This window comes from Cydia amplana, chromosome 25 (assembly GCF_948474715.1).
Source record: "Cydia amplana chromosome 25, ilCydAmpl1.1, whole genome shotgun sequence".
Lineage (NCBI taxonomy): Eukaryota > Metazoa > Arthropoda > Insecta > Lepidoptera > Tortricidae > Cydia > Cydia amplana.
In genome coordinates, this window is record NC_086093.1 from 5,286,903 (window position 1) to 5,305,948 (window position 19,046).

General features: G+C 37.7%; 2 protein-coding genes across 2 annotated transcripts in view; one reads left to right on the plus strand and one right to left on the minus strand.

Moving 5' to 3' along the window:
- Positions 1-9,932: 9,932 nt before the first annotated feature.
- LOC134659406 (zinc finger protein 728-like) overlaps positions 9,933-19,046 on the minus strand; it is a 44,035-nt gene continuing 34,921 nt past the window's right edge. Inside the window, exons 6-10 of the mRNA XM_063515050.1 lie at positions 13,162-13,302; positions 12,908-13,043; positions 12,160-12,213; positions 11,669-11,725; positions 9,933-11,512 (exon numbers count right to left, since the gene is read on the minus strand). Of these exons, the coding sequence (XP_063371120.1) occupies positions 9,939-11,512; positions 11,669-11,725; positions 12,160-12,213; positions 12,908-13,043; positions 13,162-13,302 (1,962 nt within the window). The 3' untranslated portion in view covers positions 9,933-9,938. The remainder of the gene's footprint in view (positions 11,513-11,668; positions 11,726-12,159; positions 12,214-12,907; positions 13,044-13,161; positions 13,303-19,046) is intronic.
- LOC134659673 (zinc finger protein OZF-like) lies at positions 14,164-17,586 on the plus strand. The gene is made up of 5 exons (XM_063515357.1): positions 14,164-14,328; positions 14,469-14,604; positions 14,976-15,035; positions 15,627-15,683; positions 16,491-17,586. Exons 1-5 carry the CDS (start codon positions 14,200-14,202, stop codon positions 17,444-17,446), a joined length of 1,338 nt encoding a protein of 445 aa, XP_063371427.1. The 5' UTR covers positions 14,164-14,199; the 3' UTR covers positions 17,447-17,586.

Genomic DNA, 19,046 nt, shown 5'->3' on the forward strand with positions numbered 1-19,046 from the left:
TAGTCTACCGCAACGAATTTCTCCATCTTTAGTTTAGTCAATCAGTCAATGCAATGTTAAGCAAGTACCTTTGCCCATGGACACCTGCCTTTACGATAGGAGTAGGCTCTTTTCTCATTATTAGGTAAAACCTGGCCGTAATCACATTTGATGACTGTGGTACAAGCGCGAGCAGGCGTCCGTTCCGTTGCAGTGCGCGGCAACTACTATATTATGGCTAGACACCCAAATTGGTGTGGGCCGCATGTACTTATAGGTATGAGTATATGCATTTGGAGGTATCAAATTATTTTTCTATGTTAGTTTGTGTTACACTCATTACACAAATATCCCTCTGCTGTACATATGTGTCTGACTCAAAATCACTCTGATCAGCAGTCAGCTCCGTAGTGTTAGACTCTTACACATATCTTTAGGTACCTAATTTGGAGTTAACATTTTTTACGTCTATTTTATGAATGTATGGTAAGAATGTCATTTTGTATTAGTCAGTTAATCCTAGAAGTTCCCACTAAACAGTATGTGTCCTTGTCGAGTTTGCATGTCCTATACAAACAGGCGCTTGTTTGTACCATTTTTAAGCAATGGTGCCTTATCTGTTGTTAATTGTTGCTATAAAAATGTAGTAAAAATCGCTCTTTTTGGCAGCCAGCAATGTAGTACCTTTTGTCTGAAAATGTCACATTTAGCCCCCGGACTGAATGCACGCGATCGGCGAAGCGTCGAGTCGAGTAGGCGCTCAAGGTTCATAAATTTAGTCAAGCGCAACATATGAACTTATGATCAAATCTAGTTCAGTCAACTCATTTTGAGTGTTGTCGGCCGCTCAAGAAAACAACATTCAATAATTCACATAACCTTTCAGCATTAACAATGTGTAATGCAATTGTTATCAGGCGGTCAGAACGTACCGATACATTTAACAAAGCATTGTTTGACACTTGGTTATAAAACCACTTCCTTCGTAAAATAAAAATATGAACATATAAAACTTACTCCCAATTACTGTTATCTTCGTTGTATAGCTGTAAAACAGTATTTTCTTTATTTTTCAACTCGAAGGGCAGGCTGCCTGGCTGGAGTGACTGGCGGTGGCGACAGTGGCAACTGGCTGACAGTGACACATGTCAAAATCTTCAATTTTTTTATTTATTTCGTGCATTGGAAACTTGGCCATCAGCTCCAACATAAAGCATAATAGTACATTACGATACAAGTTTTCGCAACGAGTGGTGATCAGTTAGTATTTTAATTTTATTATAACCATTACATTCAAATATAAAGATCGATTCGAATATAAAGAACTTGGCAATATCTTGGCAACTGCTATATCAGAACCGTAAAAACCGATAAAGTAGCATAGTAGACAATCCCTATCTGAAACAAAAAAAAACAAAATCGTCATAGATGTAGTATATTTTCTATAGATGTGCTAAACGCGTGCTCCCGTGAGGGACAGAACAACACAATGCGACAAAATTAAAAACACGTTTTAACATACCATAAACTACAGTTGGTGAAATCCACAGATATAGGAATGAAGGAGATCGGGCATGCCCGGCGATTTGTATTGAATACGCCTGTCGCAAGTTCTCGAACACACACAAAGCACCAGTAATTATAAAGACATCGCACGCACAGTCGCACACACCTAAAGTACGCACACTTGTAGATGGACGCTCCTATTGCACAATACACGCGCATCATTTCAATGTCTGTGTACATGCGAACGACCAGCGAGTCGTGTCATAACGCACGCACACAACGATAATTACGGGAACTGAGCCGGGACACCGTGATATCGATATTTGATCGACTGTCGGAAAAGACTGTGTGTCGATAACTTCATGAACACTATTCAAATATAAATATTCGGAATCATTGTTCTTAATTGCCTATTTATGGAATAAATTTCCTTGTTAAAACAAGACATTTGATTTAAGTAGATATTAGTAGTTTATCAAAAAATAAGGAATGTACAGTTACATAAACTTTACGTAACTGTAAATTATTATGCTTAAATTGCTTAATAATGTACAGTTGCATATATTACTTTATCTACACACATATTAAAAAAGCGGCCAAGTGCGAGTCGGACTCGCCCATGAAGGGTTCCGTATTTAGGCGATTTATGACATATTAAAAAAAAACTACTTGCTAGATCTCGTTCAAACCAATTTTCGGTGGAAGTTTACATGGCAATGTACATCATATATTTTTTTTAGTTTTATCATTCCCTTATTTTAGAAGTTACAGGGGGGGGGGGGACACACATTTTACCACTTTGGAAGTGTCTCTCGCGCAAACTATTCAGTTTAGAAAAAAATGATATTAGAAACCTCAATATCATTTTTGAAGACCTAATCATAGATACCCCACACGTATGGGTTTGATCAAAAAAAAATTTTTTTGAGTTTCAGTTCGAAGTATGGGGAACCCCAAAAATTTATTGTTTTTTTTTTCTATTTTTGTGTGAAAATCTTAATGCGGTTCACAGAATACATTTACTTACCAAGTTTCAACAGTATAGTTCTTATAGTTTCGGAGAAAAGTGGCTGTGACATACGGACGGACAGACAGACGGACAGACAGACAGACATGACGAATCTATAAGGGTTCCGTTTTTTGCCATTTGGCTACGGAACCCTAAAAATTTCATATGACGTGTTCAGAAAAAAGCCATTCGAAATTAGATTGCAATAATAACATCGAATTTTTGATGATTAATTTATTATAGAGCAATAAAAAACAATAATTTTCTTATCTGTGCAAATGCACGCGGGTATATTACGTTTAATATTTATAGTCAATTACTGCCCAGTAAAATGAACCCGAGACCTCGTGCACAGTAGGCAGACACTGTAGCAATCTGTAGCATCACTCAAGGAGAGGCTTAAAAAATTGTGGCTTTCCGATACATAAGTAATTCGGTTTTCCTCGATTAGTACTTCTTTAATTTCCTTTACTTTTCTGGTTCGAGCTCATATCTATTTATTTATGATATATATTGAGTATTTATTTATTTTATTTAGGTTATAATTATATATACTTATACGCTTTATTTTATTTATTTAAGTATTTCTATTTATGTTTATATATATTATTTGTAGCAATGTGTATTCAAAACTTGCATTTCATTAATTTTAGTGATTGTACACTATTGTTTTTGTTTGTCATTCATCGTTACTTTTGTTTATTCGTTTCCTCAAAGGTTAACTGGAAGAGATCCCATACAGGGATAAGTTCGCCTTTGTTGTATTTAATTTACTCTGTAACTATGTTTCTCGTTTTTATTTCCATGTGCAATAAAGTATATACATACATACATACATACCATTAGGTAACCAATTACACAAAATTTATACTAAATAATATTATAATAATATATTATATTAAAGACAGTAACTTAACCATCTTTAAATTTTTAAATTATTTTTAGCGTCAACTAACCCTGGGTTGGTTTTATCGATACGTGTTATAGGTGCCGCACAGCGCTATCCAAGCGGAGCACATCGCTGCTGCACTATGAGAAAATTTCTCATTGAGAGAATCGTTTTGTACCCAGTTCATTGCAGCGTAAACACTGTACTTTGCAATCATGTTACTTGTACAGCAGCAATGTATAATGAAACATATTAAATGACAAGCAAGTGTAAGCTTACATGGATACAAGTCGTAATATTACGTTGAATTCGTGGTTTTATTTGAAATAAGTAGTGAAACCTGCGAAAAGTGATCCCATTGGTCTGGAAATTAATCAAATCACTGCGATGTTTACAAGTAATTATTGCACAACTCGGCATTTTGGTAAAAAACAGAAGTTTTTCGGTGAACAGCGCGCGTGCATACTCGGTAACAACGGTCGGCGAACTGGCGGCGTTGTATGCTCAATGAGCTAACAACTGCGACACGGCTGCCGGCGGCTTGTCCGCTCTCTAGTATTATATGCTCTGAGGTGAAACCAATTTGCCAGTAAAGCTTTGGTTTCCTCCGATAGCGGTGCCGTCATATAGCGGCCGTCTCCATACTAAATAATACGGCTAAATATGGATGTCGTAGTATTTGTATGGAGACGGCCGCCATATGACGGCACCGCTATCGGAGGAAACCAAAGCTTAAATAGGAATAAAAAAAAACTATACTCATCCTTTTCTTTTGGGTGCTAGTACTAGTGCAAGACAAAGATAGTAGTATGATTCTCTCTGTCTATGTTCTACATATTTCACTATACCTACGTAATTTGGTCGGTTTATTTATTTGTATTTTTTAGGGTTCCGTAGCCAAATGGCAAAAAACGGAACCCTTATAGATTCGTTATGTCTGTCTGTCTGTCCGTCTGTCCGTCTGTCCGTCCGTATGTCACAGCCACTTTTCTCCGAAACTATAAGAACTATACTGTTGAAACTTGGTAAGTAGATGTATTCTGTGAACCGCATTAAGATTTTCACACAAAAATAGAAAAAAAACAATAAATTTTTGGGGTTCCCCATACTTCGAACTGAAACTCAAAAATTTTTTTTTCATCAAACCCATACGTGTGGGGTATCTATGGATAGGTCTTCAAAAATGATATTGAGGTTTCTAATATCATTTTTTTCTAAACTGAATAGTTTGCGCGAGAGACACTTCCAAAGTGGTAAAATGTGTGTCCCCCCCCTGTAACTTCTAAAATAAGATAATGATAAAACTAAAAAAAATATATGATGTACATTACCATGTAAACTTCCACCGAAAATTGGTTTGAACGAGATCTAGTAAGTAGTTTTTTTTTATACGTCATAAATCGCCTAAATACGGAACCCTTCATGGGCGAGTCCGACTCGCACTTGGCCGCTTTTTTGTGATAATGGCTTTTGCTGCCAGGGCACTTTGCCAACGTCAATTATATTATTACAGTTTGTGCGGAAAGAGTAGAGTCGTAGAATGTATTGGATATCCCATACATTTCACGACTCTTCTCTTTCCGCACAGACTCTATGAATATTTTGTTCCCGAGTTATGGATAAATATTTTCTATGTATAGCATGTATAGCTGGTCAACCAAATCTTGTCAGTAAAAAAAGGCGCGAAATTCAAATTTTCTATGGGACGATATCCCTTCGCGCCTACATTTTTCAAATTTGCCGCCTTTTTCTACTGTCAAGATCTGGTTATACTATAGTATACTTATATATACTTGGTCAACCAGATCTTGACAGAAAAAGGCGGCAAATTTGAAAAATGTAGGCGCGAAGCAGTGAAAGCATAGCATATAACTGGAAACCGCCTTTGGGAACATTACCGTTCAAATTCTCGGGCCAAATTAGCACTCATACACAATTACGCCTACATTTAAATAAGACGATACGTTTACAGAGCCTGTCTCTATTACACTAACGTACACAGCTAAGTGTAGATGAAATGCATATAATGTCAATAACTACCAATCAGCGACATTAATCCGCTAATAACCTTCTTGCTGTACGTACTGGCCGCTGAGAATTCGCGGTTCATATTTGATTAGAATATGACTTGGACAGGGATAGGTTTATGCCATACATTGAAGAACCAGTCAAATAAATCACGTATAATAATTTAATGCAGATTAAAAGATAACTAGTTAAAATGTTGTTATGAAATTAAATGACAGACTAACTCAACATAATTAAATATTCATTGTTGTAGGTATAAATGTATTCCGCTATAATAAGTATTTTGTATATTTTATTATCAATCTGTATGGCAGTGCGAAGTCACGTTCAGAGCCCGTACCATGAGTCACTGACAGTGTCAAAACTGACATTTACGCTATCGAGAACGTAATTTACTTTCTATACATCTCGTTTGCACTAATATGCGAGTACGAGCGAGATGTATAGAAAGTAAATTACGTTCTCGACGGCGTTTGTCAGTGCCAAACTGATGGTAGCCGTACTGGTATAGTCTGTCCGTTTTTCTAAGATCAAGTACGCCATAGTAAATGTATGGCGAACTTGATCTTAGAAATCGGACAGGCTATACAGCCTGCAAAATTTACATGGGTAGGTACACGAATCGGGTCAAAAACATTTGAACAGGCGGAGTCACAATAAATCCCCACTTTCAGTTCCAATGGAAATATTTTATATGTATATAGCCGGTCAAGCAAGTTTGTCAGTAGAAAAAGGCGCATAATTACAATTTTGTATGGGACCATAACCGTTCGCGCGCTTACATTTTCTAAATTCGCCGCTCTTTTCTACTGACGGAAATGGCTTGAGAGAGAACCTACATATATGTGACAGTAGAGGGTGGATTAAAATGATCAACATTTTGAGATAATGTGTGTATTTGTTAAATTAATTCAGTGAAAGCGTGATAGAAAAAAATGTATCTACATATAGGAGACCGGATATGATTATCTCACGGGTTATCTCATGAATAGAACATTATATATCTTGCCAGGCATCCACTCAATTTCATGTCTCTCTAATTGGACAGCTTTTTTCCATAGTTCTCTGCGAATAGCATATTGTGGGAATTTGAATGGAAAGTAATGTAAAATGACAATACCAAATTTGATTATTAATTTGAAATAACTAGGTAGTTTTTTTATAGCTCCATCTCATGAAATAATAAAATAAAAAGTTTATCAACTATGCTTTATATGACATCCGCTTAGTATGACATGTTTGTTACTTCCCTTCAATGTCATTATAAGCGGATTCTACTGTATATAGAAAATACCTAAACCAATCATAAGTTAATAAAATAGTCTACTTCATTTGGCATAAAACCATCCCTATTATCCTCGCAATTTAAAAAGTCGTATGTTGTTATGAAAGTCGTATGCAGTTGTTACGTTTTAGCTTAGCACGGTAGTATTGAAAAAATGTCGTCATGTTTATTCCAAATTTTACTGAAGTTATCTGTTTACTACAAGTGAAAAGTGATTCCACTGTCCTTGATATGAACTAAAACAACTTCTGCACCACTTCACGACACATGAAGACATTTTTAATTACAAAAAAACGTAGTTTTTATAAACCAATTTAGCCATCAGTCACTGACTGTCATCTCGGCCGCACTGAAGTTGCCAATCGAACACTCTGTAAGCACCGCCTACAATCGAATACTTTACGTTGGGTCATAATTGAGCGGACAGAATACTTCCATGGTTTATATGCGTTCACTGGCGCGAAGGGATATCGTCCCATAGAAAATTTGAATTTCGGGCCTTTTTTTACTGACAAGATTTGGTTGACCGGCTATATGTATTTATCTATATAAGTATGTATATCGACACCTAGACCTGTCCTACTCAGTACTCTTTGCCTAGAACCCAAACTCAGTGCCGGCCCGAACCCTTGATAAGGGTAGAGCGAAATCGGGTTTTGGCCAAGTTTTGGCGCCCTTCGTTGAAGTTTTCAAGCGTATTTTGGGCCCCCGCCACACTCGCGTCTTTTAAAACTTTTTTTTTTCTCATTTGCCATTTTGGCGCCCCCCTTGCCAACCGGCGCCTAGAGCGGCCGCTCCACTCGCTCTGCCCTAAATCCGGGGAGAAAGCCACGCCTGGTTTGATGCTAGGTTGATCTGTGTACATGTCCCCTTATATTTATTTGTTGCCCACCATAAACCACTCTAAATTTACGGTGAGGAATAAAAATACTCTAAAAATGTGAGACTGTGACAAGGACAAACAATAATAACGCTTTCTCTGATACATCTTTTACGTAGGTACAAAACGTAGTGATTATATTCTCTTTGATAGGTTACTATTTGACAGAATCCACACACGAAGCTATAATATTGGTGTCTTATAGCACGTAGTGATTATATTCTCTTTGTCTTATAGCACCGAGCTATAATATACTTGGTCAACCAGATCTTGACAGTAGGAAAAAGGCGGCAAATTTGAAAAATGTAGGCACGAAGGGATATCGTCCCATAGAAAATTTGAATTTCGCGCCTTTTTTTACTGACAAGATTTGGTTGACCATCTATTTCGTATATTACGATAGAGTTTGTGCGGAAAAAGAAGAGTCGTGGAATGTATGGAGCCCAATACATTCCACGACTCTTCTCTTTCCGCACATACTCTATATTTTGGGCTTTGGGATATTTCGCCTCTCTCACAATGTAGGTGCTAGACAGAGAGCGAAGTATATTTTGGTATCGTTGTCGTGTGTGGTGCTTAGCTTTACTTTAAGATCTGTCGGTATATTATCGCTCCGTTTGTGACTGGCTTAACTCCATTTGGATAAGCCCGCATACAACGGGTTAGTTAATTATCCAAAAAATTGAATGAAAAATAGAATAATCACAACTAAACGAGTAATATGCGAGTTTATACATCACTGTGAAGAAAAATAACAAATCTATACATGGAAAAGGATTATGTTCTACAGAATATAGATTTATTGAAGAAATAACAGACAATATATTTTGATTAATAATAATTAAATTCTGATCATATTAGGGATATAATCGTGGACGCATAAACTTAAGAGCCCGTTATCGATTTTAGAGCCAAAATGTAAAATTGATAGATTTAGTCGTTGAAATTGTACTCCTTTTGTTACGTAATATCTAAATAAACAAGTATTGGTTTCTATTAGCACGTCTTCTCATCTTGCCTTTTAATAATGAGGTCCCGAGCGTGCGTCACCGGCAATATATGACGAGAAGGGGCAGTTTTTAAAAAATTCATCAAAAAATTAAAGTGATAAATTATAATAAAATTATGTATAAAAACAGTTTCAGGAAATGTTTTAAATTTTGATGATTCACTTGTTTTGAAGTAATTTCTGGTGAAAATTGATTTCGTCTAACTTTCATTTACTCTTGTTCAATATCATATAACAAAAATGTAGTCTATGAAAGTTAGAGTACAGGATATGTGTAATACAAAATTACCATTTTTAGCAGTCCAAACTTTACGAAATTTACAAATAAGATCGACTAGATCAGTGCTTTACGCGCGTTTACTTAAACGTCCCTCAGAAAATAAATCATTACTAATTTAGTGAGTCAGTTTTTAAAAAAATGATCCGTACAAATGCAAGATAAAAAAACGTGCTAATAGATACCAGTACTTGTTATTTCTATTACGTAACAAAAGGTGGACAATTTCATCAACTAAATCTATCAATTTTACATTTTTGCGACTAAAATCGATACCGGCCTCTTAAGTTATTTATTTCAATAAAGTAACTTAAATCACATATTAAATATAAACTAACTTATTTAAATAAACTAAAACTAGGTACATATGAATTAAAATAAAATACTAAAATAATAGTAAACTTACTTATAAAATAAAATAAAAACCTAATCATAAAAAGAATACCCCATCCAGCAGGTCCGCCTGTGGCATGGTGCCCATTACGCTGGCGGCGTTTTCTCGCTGAACTTGAGTAAATTATACAGTAACGTATATCCAATACAAATATTTCATATACTTGTAATTAACATTTGAAGCGGTGGTGGCCTAGCGGTAAGAGCGTGCGACTTTCAATCCGGAGGTCGCGGGTTGAAACCCCGGCTCGTACCGTCGTACCATAGTTCTAGGCATATTGTATAAGGCATTGCCGCTATTTTTCAACTGACACAAACTTTCTTTTGACTTCAGAGTTTAGTATTATATTTTAATAATATATTACATGCCATCGCGTCCGGAACATCACGCTGCGTTCTAGAACTCGCATTGCTGTCGTTGGCAAAAAACCGCCAGGCTCAAATGGGACTGGGCCGGCCACGTCTGTCGCATGCATCCGGATAGGTGGGCTAACATAGCCACCAAGTGGATGCCGACGAAGAAGCGTAGGCGGGGCAGGCCCAGGCAGAGATGGCGGGTCGACTTTGACACCTTCGGGAGTCATGGAGAACCAGGGGAGAGGCCTTTGCCCAGCAGTGGAACACACAAATAGGCTAGAAAAAAAAAATTACATGCCACCACAAAATTAGACTGTACATTTCTTTCAACTGATATTGTTAAATTCCTTTAATTTAATAAATTTCGAAGGTTTCTCATGGTGAACTCGTATAAGATGCCTTTTAACCCCGTTATGTCGTGGAAATTTTTTGTAGCATATCTCGCAAGCATACGGTCTCTCACCAGTATGCACCCGATAATGCGCTTTTAATTCAGCAAGTACTGGAAAAGCCTTTTTACAAACATCGCAAGCGTGGGGTCTGTTCTCAGTGTGCATTCGTCGGATATGAACTGTTAAGGCAGATTTGTGCCTGAATTGTTGACCGCATACTTCACACGCGTGCTGCTTAAAGTCATCATGCACTTTCATGTGGTCCTGTAAATATTTCTTCATTTGGAATTTTTTGTGACATGCTTCGCACTCGAAAGGTCTTTCTTCATTATGTATTTCTCTATGGTTCCTTAAAATACTTTTTGTCGAAAACCGTTTGCTACATATTTCACACATAAATGGTTTTAGGTCTTCCATCCTTCCCTCCTGTCGAGCCTTGTCTCCCCTTGCCTTCTCAGCGTGTTTGTTCATATGTTTGACTAGAGTCCCCTGAAGTGCAAATCGCTTCCCACAAATATCACAACAAAATTGTTTGTCCATAACCTGGTTGTGTTTGACTAATAAATGACTCTTTAAGCCACATCTATATGGGAACCTCCTTTGGCATATTTCACAGTTATAAGGCTTTTCACCTGTATGTACTCGCATATGTTGTCTTAAAACATCTTTTTGTATGAAACGTTTATTACACACATCGCACGCGTATCTATAATCCCCAGTATGTATTTTTGAATGAAGTCTTAAAGCACTTTTTGATGTGTATTGTTTACTGCATTCATCACATTTAAAAGGTTTTCCCCCCGTGTGATCCAGCTTATGATTATCCAAGCGAGATTGTGTATTGAATCTCCTTTCACAAATGTCACAAGTGAACAGATAATCTCCAGAGTGATGTTTTATATGAGCGTTTAAATTGCTTTTTTCTGCAAATCGCTTTTTGCATATATCACACGTGAAATATTCTGCACGTTGATTTTTCGATTCTTCCCACGCCACTTTCTTACATGCAGTTATTTCTCCTGGCTCAACGCAATTGTAATCATATTTCAAATGAATTTTTTTATGAACGTTTAAATTGCCCTTTTGTCTAAATTTTTTACTGCATATATCACATTCAAACGGTTTTTCACCAGTGTGTATCAACATATGTATGACCCATTGATTTTTTTGTGTGAATCGTGTGTCGCACAGTTCGCAGGAAAACTTGAATTTTCCCATGTGGTATGCGTAATGAGTATTTAAATGGCTCTTTTGTGCAAATCTTTTGTCGCAGACGTTGCACGAGTACGGTTTCTCGCCAGTGTGTGAGCGGCGATGAAGTTTGAGCCGAGCTTGGTGGTCGAATGTTTTGTGACATATGTCGCAGGTGTGTGTGCCACGTTTGGAAGCCGGAGCCAGCTTGGTGGTGTCCAGGTTGGTAACACTAGGAGCTGGTGCGAACGAAACGCTGCTGGACGCGCTAGGGACCTTTTGGGCCGAAGGCGCTGGCGGTCCTCCGTATAATGCAACTGAAACAATAATAATTGTGAAATGAGGAAGATTTTTTTTAACTCAGGTTTATTTTAGTATCTTTCATTCAACAATCCTCCTTTAACGAAACATTGCATACCTTAATGTCCAAGTCCAGTACCAGGTCTGGACACATCTAATTACAGAGTACACACCTGATACAACCTCGCCATCAGCCATCTCCACCTCTGACTTCTCCAGTTTGATTTCACCTGCAGCAAAAGACCGAAGCTTTTATTTAACTTGCAATGTTTTATGTATGTTTGGGAAAATCTTACAAGCTAAGTTAGATCCACCTCATTATTTGATGCAGCTGAGAGTTTCAACTGTTTCAGCCTGAAACTTCACAATTAGATATGTAAGTTGGGTGACAATGCATTTTTAGGGGTCCGTACCCAAAGAGTAAAAACGGGACCCTATTACTAAGAGTGTCTGTCTGTCTGTCACCAGGCTGTATCTCATGAACCGTGATAGACAGTTGAAATTTTCACAAATTATGTATTTCTATTGCCGATATAACAACAAATACTAAAAAGCATGGAACCCTCAGTGGGCGAGTCCGATTCGCACTTGGCCAGTTGTTGTACCATCGAGCCGACCTGAACTTGGAACTCTGTGATAAAACAATGCAACCTTATATACTCACTCGATATGGTGTCATCTCCAGTAGCTTTCTCTAACTTGATTTTAAACTTGTCACCTGCAGAAAACAGAAAAGGTTATGTAATTAGGTATATCATTGTAAGTGTGTTTAGCATTCATTTCAATATTATCATGAGCCTCCAGAATATGAACAGTTACAAGTATAAAAAAAATTAAAGAGCAGAATAGATTACTAGGGTTAATCAACTTTTTCTTGTCACACGTTGCTATGGTTACGGTCTCCTGAGTTAGTCTTAAAGTTCTAGGTTTTACGTATTTAAATGAACCAACATTGCATTTTATGGTAGTTATAAGACCTTTCCATAATGGGACATCTACTGAGCATGTTAGTAGAACATGGTACAGCAGTTCTTCTAACAATCTATGCTACTATTGTCTCCTCGCTGATGGGACAGAATAACAACAAGAAATAGTTGATTGACCCACTAATCTAATTATATTAAATTAGATATTTTACAAGTAGCTTGTATTAATTTAGGCATACTTAATAGTATTATATAAATAAATAATTGTATTGTGCGACAAACTTCCACTTATTAACCCTTAGGCCAAAAACTTAACTGACGTGCACAGCTCCAGCCCAATATCAACCTTTAGGCATTCCGACTAGGATCACAATGACACACTGCTCATGACAGTAAGTTCATCCGAAGGGTAAAGTATGTGTTTGAGTCTGCACGGACTTAAGCGCTTAGCGCAACTGCCTACTTAAGTTTGATAGTTTGTCTTACTCGCAGAGAGTACTCCCTTGAGCCGATCGTGGAGCTTGGCTTGCACGCGCTGCACTTGCAGCTTGAAGTCGCTCGCGTCCCGCAGCCGCGCCACGCACACCTCGCAGATCCCACACTCGTCATTTCCCAAACTTAGCTGAAATATAAAATGAAAACTGAAACTCAGTCATAGCCTCCTGGGTCCCAGAGACCTTTTTTTGTTTTTGAAAACTAAATTAAAATCAAAGGTTTTGGGACTTAAACAAAATTCTTACACTTATATCGAAACAGTCTTTCAGCATATCGAAATAAACCTCTGTTCTACCGAGATGTTTATACAGCGTCTTGAGGCCTTTCTCCGGAGGGCGCACCAGGCAGCAGCTACAAGAATGATACTCCTCCATTTTCTTATTAGTTGCACATTAAAACACTACGTTAATTGAATGAAATTCCAACTGATTTATAAAGTACACACTGTAAAACAGACACAAGGAACATGACGCATATCGATTGGAAATATTGAAATCCCAGTGCTACTTCGGTCTTTCAGGCGTCCATGTTATTGAACGCCATTGACAATATTGTTTTTTTTATTGGTGAGAGCGAGAAGGAGATATCTATAGCTGGTCAACCAAATCTTGTCAGTAAAAAATGGCGCGAAATTCAAATTTTCTATGGAACGATATCCCTTCGCGCCTACATTTTTCAAATTTGCCGCCTTTTTCTACTGTCAAGATCTGGTTGACCAAGTATAAAATATAACTTGGCTTGTAGAACGTCCCTAGCGTTAACGTTGCCAAGAAAAACAAAACGTCAATAGGGATTGTCAATGGTGAGGTCAATGAACCTTTAATGGCGTCAACATCAATGACGTTCAATAACGTGGATGGTGAACGCCTAGCTCTAAACTAAATGAAAGTATTAAAAGTATACTTATTTACAGACGCCTCGAACAGCTGTCTCAGTGATTGGATTCTGCCCGTTGTGGATTACTGGCTATGATACATATATGCCTTCGGGCTAGCACTTCTTGAAAAAATTGTTCACGTTGGAATTTCCGAGTAGGTATCTCTTTATTATTGTGTTGTTCTAGTTTGGTGTTTGGTAGTTATAATCGTTGTCTCGATAACCTGCTATTGGCTGCTAGATATCCTAATGAACACGCCCAGTCTTATCCAACCTTGACAAAGGCTTGATGAAGTCATAACACACAAAGATTTGTTTAGTAGTGCTTTAGTAATGCGGCATCTTCTTAGAAAACACGTAATTGCATAAGTCGGTTGGATATTTAGCAGATCCCAGCTAATAAGACCATGGAAGGGTATTACTCATGTAGCTGTTGCCTGGTGCGCCCTCCGGACAAAGGCCTCAAGACACTATACAATCATCTCGGCAAAGCAGAGATATATTACGACATGCTGAGAGAATGTTTCGGTTTAAATGTAAGTATGAATTCCAATTTCTGTGGCAACCTGCATTGTAGTCACATAGGCATCTTAAATAAGCAATAAGCATCATAATTGTTGTACAGAATCTCTGTGAAGTCCCTTATCTGTAACATTGTTTTAATTTTGTGTTCCAGCTAAGTTTAGGAAATGACGAGTGTGGGATCTGTGAAGTGTGCGTGGCGCGGCTGCGGGACGCGAGCGACTTCAAGCTGCAAGTGCAGCGTGTACAGGACGTACTGCACAAGCGGCTCACGGGAGCGCTCCCTGCCAGTAAGCTACCAGAGAGCCTGTTATGTATTCAAATCTGTTTTTTAATTGTTTTATGGAACACCATAGATGGTGCAGGCCGGGGTTCAGGCAGACTGAAAAGGAGATGGCAAGACAACATGGACACATTCTACCCCAAATGGTGGGAAAATGCCGATAACAGGGTCGAGTGGAGGAAACGAGGGGCCTTTTGCCCAGCAGTGGGAGATCATAGTATCTAGGCTAATAAAAAAATATAATGTAAATACTCGTAAAATATGTTTAATATGTTTTAAATACTCGTAACTTCATACAGGCCGGCCTTTCCTTTCATATTTGATGAAATTTAAAATCCGAAGCACACACTTACAATAATAATTTACATTTTCTTTTAGCTGCTGGTGACAACATCAAAATCAAGTTAGAGAAACCGACTGGAGATGACGCCACTTCACGTGAGTATCCTATATACAGACAGATGAGCAAGCTGGGGTGCGTGATTGGGCTGGACTTTATTTTGATATCATGATTACTATATCATTAAAGCTACTAGGCCAAGTGTGGTATCATCTTCGTATAAATCGAGGATGCCGAATTCATTTATATTGACATCATACCGAGCAAAGAACATAAAATATGAAGAAAAAAAAGATTTATTGAAATTTGGTATAGAGATAGTTTTTATCCCAAAAATCATTCCTTGAAAATGTGAAAAGGGAGGTGGAAGTTTGCATGGGGAATCAATTACCGCTGAACCGATTTAGATGAAATCTACGTCTACATTCGTTGAAAATGATACCAAGCTTGACTCATACCAAATGGTTAGGTAATGATACCAAAACTTAAACAGTTATTAACCTCAGACGTGGAGATATTTAGAGGAGGCCATTGCCAGGAGGCAAACTGAGTTACTTGACATCATCTAAAAACCTAAATTTCGTTCATTTGCTCAGTAATAAAGACTATTTTATTTTATAACCTCAGACGTCGCCGACGGGAAAATCCTTTGCCTATCTAAGTGTACAATTCAAACGTGTTTTCGGCAGGTGGGATTAAGCAGGAGAAAACAGAAGCAGAGATGGCTGACAGCAACGTCGTATCAGGTGTGTACGCAAAGCTGTCTTTCCGCCAAAGCTGTGCGCGGCAGCTGAGCGGTGCAAAGATGTGGAAAGATGTGAATGTTCCCACCACAAATGTGAGGTAGCTGAGCGGTGCGAGGAGGCTGTGTAGCAGGCACTTTTCAAACAAGCGAACGGATTCCGACCGTAGCTGCATTATTGCCGGAAATGTCAAAAATCAGAGTAGCGTCGTTTTTGTGCATTGCAGTAGTGCAGCTGCAGTCAGAATCCAAACGTCACCTTTATAATGATTTTCGCTTGCGTCCGTACATCGCCACACTTCCGTCGCAACTCATTCCACGCAACACATTCTTCGCTAACATCCTTCACTTGTTTTGTATGTATGTACAGAAAACTCGCTCCGCTGAGCTATTTCCTACACAAGTAGGTATTTTAATGCCTAAAATTAAGTACAGTTACACAGCGTTATCTACATCCATATCAGCTTCAACGAAACAAACTAATTTTATACTTACGAACGAATTAAAAAGTAAACAAAATGTCAAACGGCACCTTTCACGCATGTAAAGCCCTGTCTCCATATCGCGCGAGCCAATATTCGATGGTTTGCCGCGCGATATGGAGACGGGACTTCACGCATCCGTAGTTACTACAAACTAGAGTCCGGGCCCTACTCTCACATCGTTCGATGTCAAGTAACATGCGAGATTCGTCATAATTGCTCGCCACCGACATTTCATTTCAAATCAAACGTTATTGTGGTCTAGCAGGACGAGCAATTTCCTTAAGAACACTTATTCCACTTCCTAATATTGATTATTATTGTTCCAGTTGCATTGCAAGAAGGTTCGTCAGCGCCTTGTGCTCAACCCGTTCCTACCGCGTCCCGCAGCGTCTCGGTCGCGCCAGCCCCGAATGTTACCAGGCGCCGCTCCCACACTAGAGAGAAACCTTACGCGTGCAAGATATGTGACAAAAGATTCGGACAGAAGGGCCACTTAAATACTCATCACGCATACCACATGGGAAAGTTTAAATTTTCTTGCGAGTTATGCAAAAGGGGATTCGTACAAAAATATGAATATGCCACTCATATGCGGATACACACTGGTGAAAAACCATACGAATGTGATATATGCAATAAAAAATTTAGACAAAAGGGCAACTTAAAAATACATCAAAATAGTCATTTGAAATATGATCATAATCGCATAGAGCCAGGAGAAATAACTGCATGCAAGAAGGAGTCGTCAGAAGAATCAGAAGATCAAGTGCCCGCAAAATGTTTTACGTGTGATATATGCAAAAAGCAATTTGTGGATAAAAACTATTTAGATGCTCATTCAAAACATCACTCTGGAGATTATCCGTTCACTTGCGACATTTGTACAAGGAAATTTAGTACTCAGTTTGCCTTGAATACACATAAATTTGATCACACGGGAGGGAAACCTTTTAAGTGTGAAAAATGCAATAAAAGTTATAGAACTAAAAGTGCTTTAAATACTCATTCGTTAGCTCACACAGAGGGCTATAAGCACGCGTGTCACGTGTGTGACAAACGATTCATAGTAAAGCAGAATTTGAACATACATATGCGCGTACACACGGGAGAAAAACCTTATACCTGTGCAACATGTCAAACTAAGTTTCGCTCTAGACATTGCTTACAAAAACATTTGTTAGAGAAACACAACCAAGTAATTGACAAACAGTTCAGTTGTGATACTTGTGGGAAACGATTTGCATTACAGGGGACTTTAGAGAAACATGAACAAACACACTGAGAAAGAAACGGGAGATAAAAAGAAAGAACTAGCATTTATGTGTGAAATATGTAGCAAACGATTTTCGACGATAAGTATTCTTAAATACCATAGAGAAATACACAATGAAGAAAGGCCTTTCGAGTGCGAAGTATGTCATAAAAAGTTCCAAACGAAGAGGAGTTTACAGGACCACGTGAAGGTGCATGAGGACAAAAAACACTCGTGTGAAGTATGCGGCCAACAATTCAGACATAAGTCTGCCTTGAAAGTTCATATCCGACGGATGCACTCCGAAAACAGACCACATGTTTGCGATGTTTGTAAAAAGGCTTTTGCAGTTCTTGCTGAACTAAAAATTCATTATAGGGTACACACTGGGGAGAAACCGTATGCTTGCGAAATATGTTGTAAGAAATTTCAACGCCTGAGTGGGATTAAGAAACATCTTATAAATGTCCACCACGAGAAACCTACGAAATTTGTTAAATTAAAAGAATTGAATAAATATGACTAAATTAAAAGTAGTTTGTTATGTAAAAGACGAAGAAGAAAGTGGTGATGGTATTGAGAATTCCCGACGTATTTAGAGTTCCTTAATTAATTTATATCGTCGCAGTATTATCATGTCACTGTTACTACTATAAATTTTATTTGTAAAGCTACAGCGGGGTTCTAAAAGATATCATGTGGACTACCCGGCGTTGAGCCCAGAATGGTTTAAAAACGCGTTTCAAGATTAATTATTCATTATCTGCACACTTCCACATTAGTTTACTGCATAATTACCAAATTTAAACAACATTAATGAGCAAAGACAAAGAAAGTAGTCACGAGGCGACATAACCAATATGGCGCTCGACAGGAAGACCCATTAATCTCCATAACCGCGAAATGTGCCCTCAAAGGGATTATTTCCAAAAAAAAAAGAGTGAGTGTAGGATGCATCGTGTTGTGATGACAAAGACAAGTTTTTGAGGAATTCATTTTAAGATTTTCTTATCCCTTAGTATTTCTTTGAAAAATTACTATTTACATGATTGTGTAAACAAAAGTATTATTATTTTTATATGATTATACTGCTTAAATCGTCATTTTCATATGTTATGTGTGTATTACTCGTACTTTAGATTGTACATTTGTAATACAATGAATTTTGTCAGGAATTTAAGTTGTAGATATTTGTATAAATTATATCCGACATATAATGTATATAACTACCATAATTCTGGCAAATAAACAACTTTAAATAGGTTATTAAAAATGTAGAAATTAACTATAGCATTTACTTTGATGGTTTTTGCTACCCTGGTGGGTAAATATAATAATATATATATAGCTGGTCAACCAAATCTTGTCAGTAAAAAAAGGCGCGAAATTCAAATTTTCTATGGGACGATATCCCTTCGCGCCTACATTTTTCAAATTTGCCGCCTTTTTCTACTGTCAAGATCTGGTTGACCAAGTATATAAACAAAAAGGCCTTTTATTCCGACCCATTCCTAAAGTTAACAAAAAGTAATAATAGTAGTTTCTGTTACAAGGGATCAAAATGATATATTTCCGTCATGGGCGTACATTGAATCCTGAATGAAGCGATGGATTCTAAAGTAGAATCCTG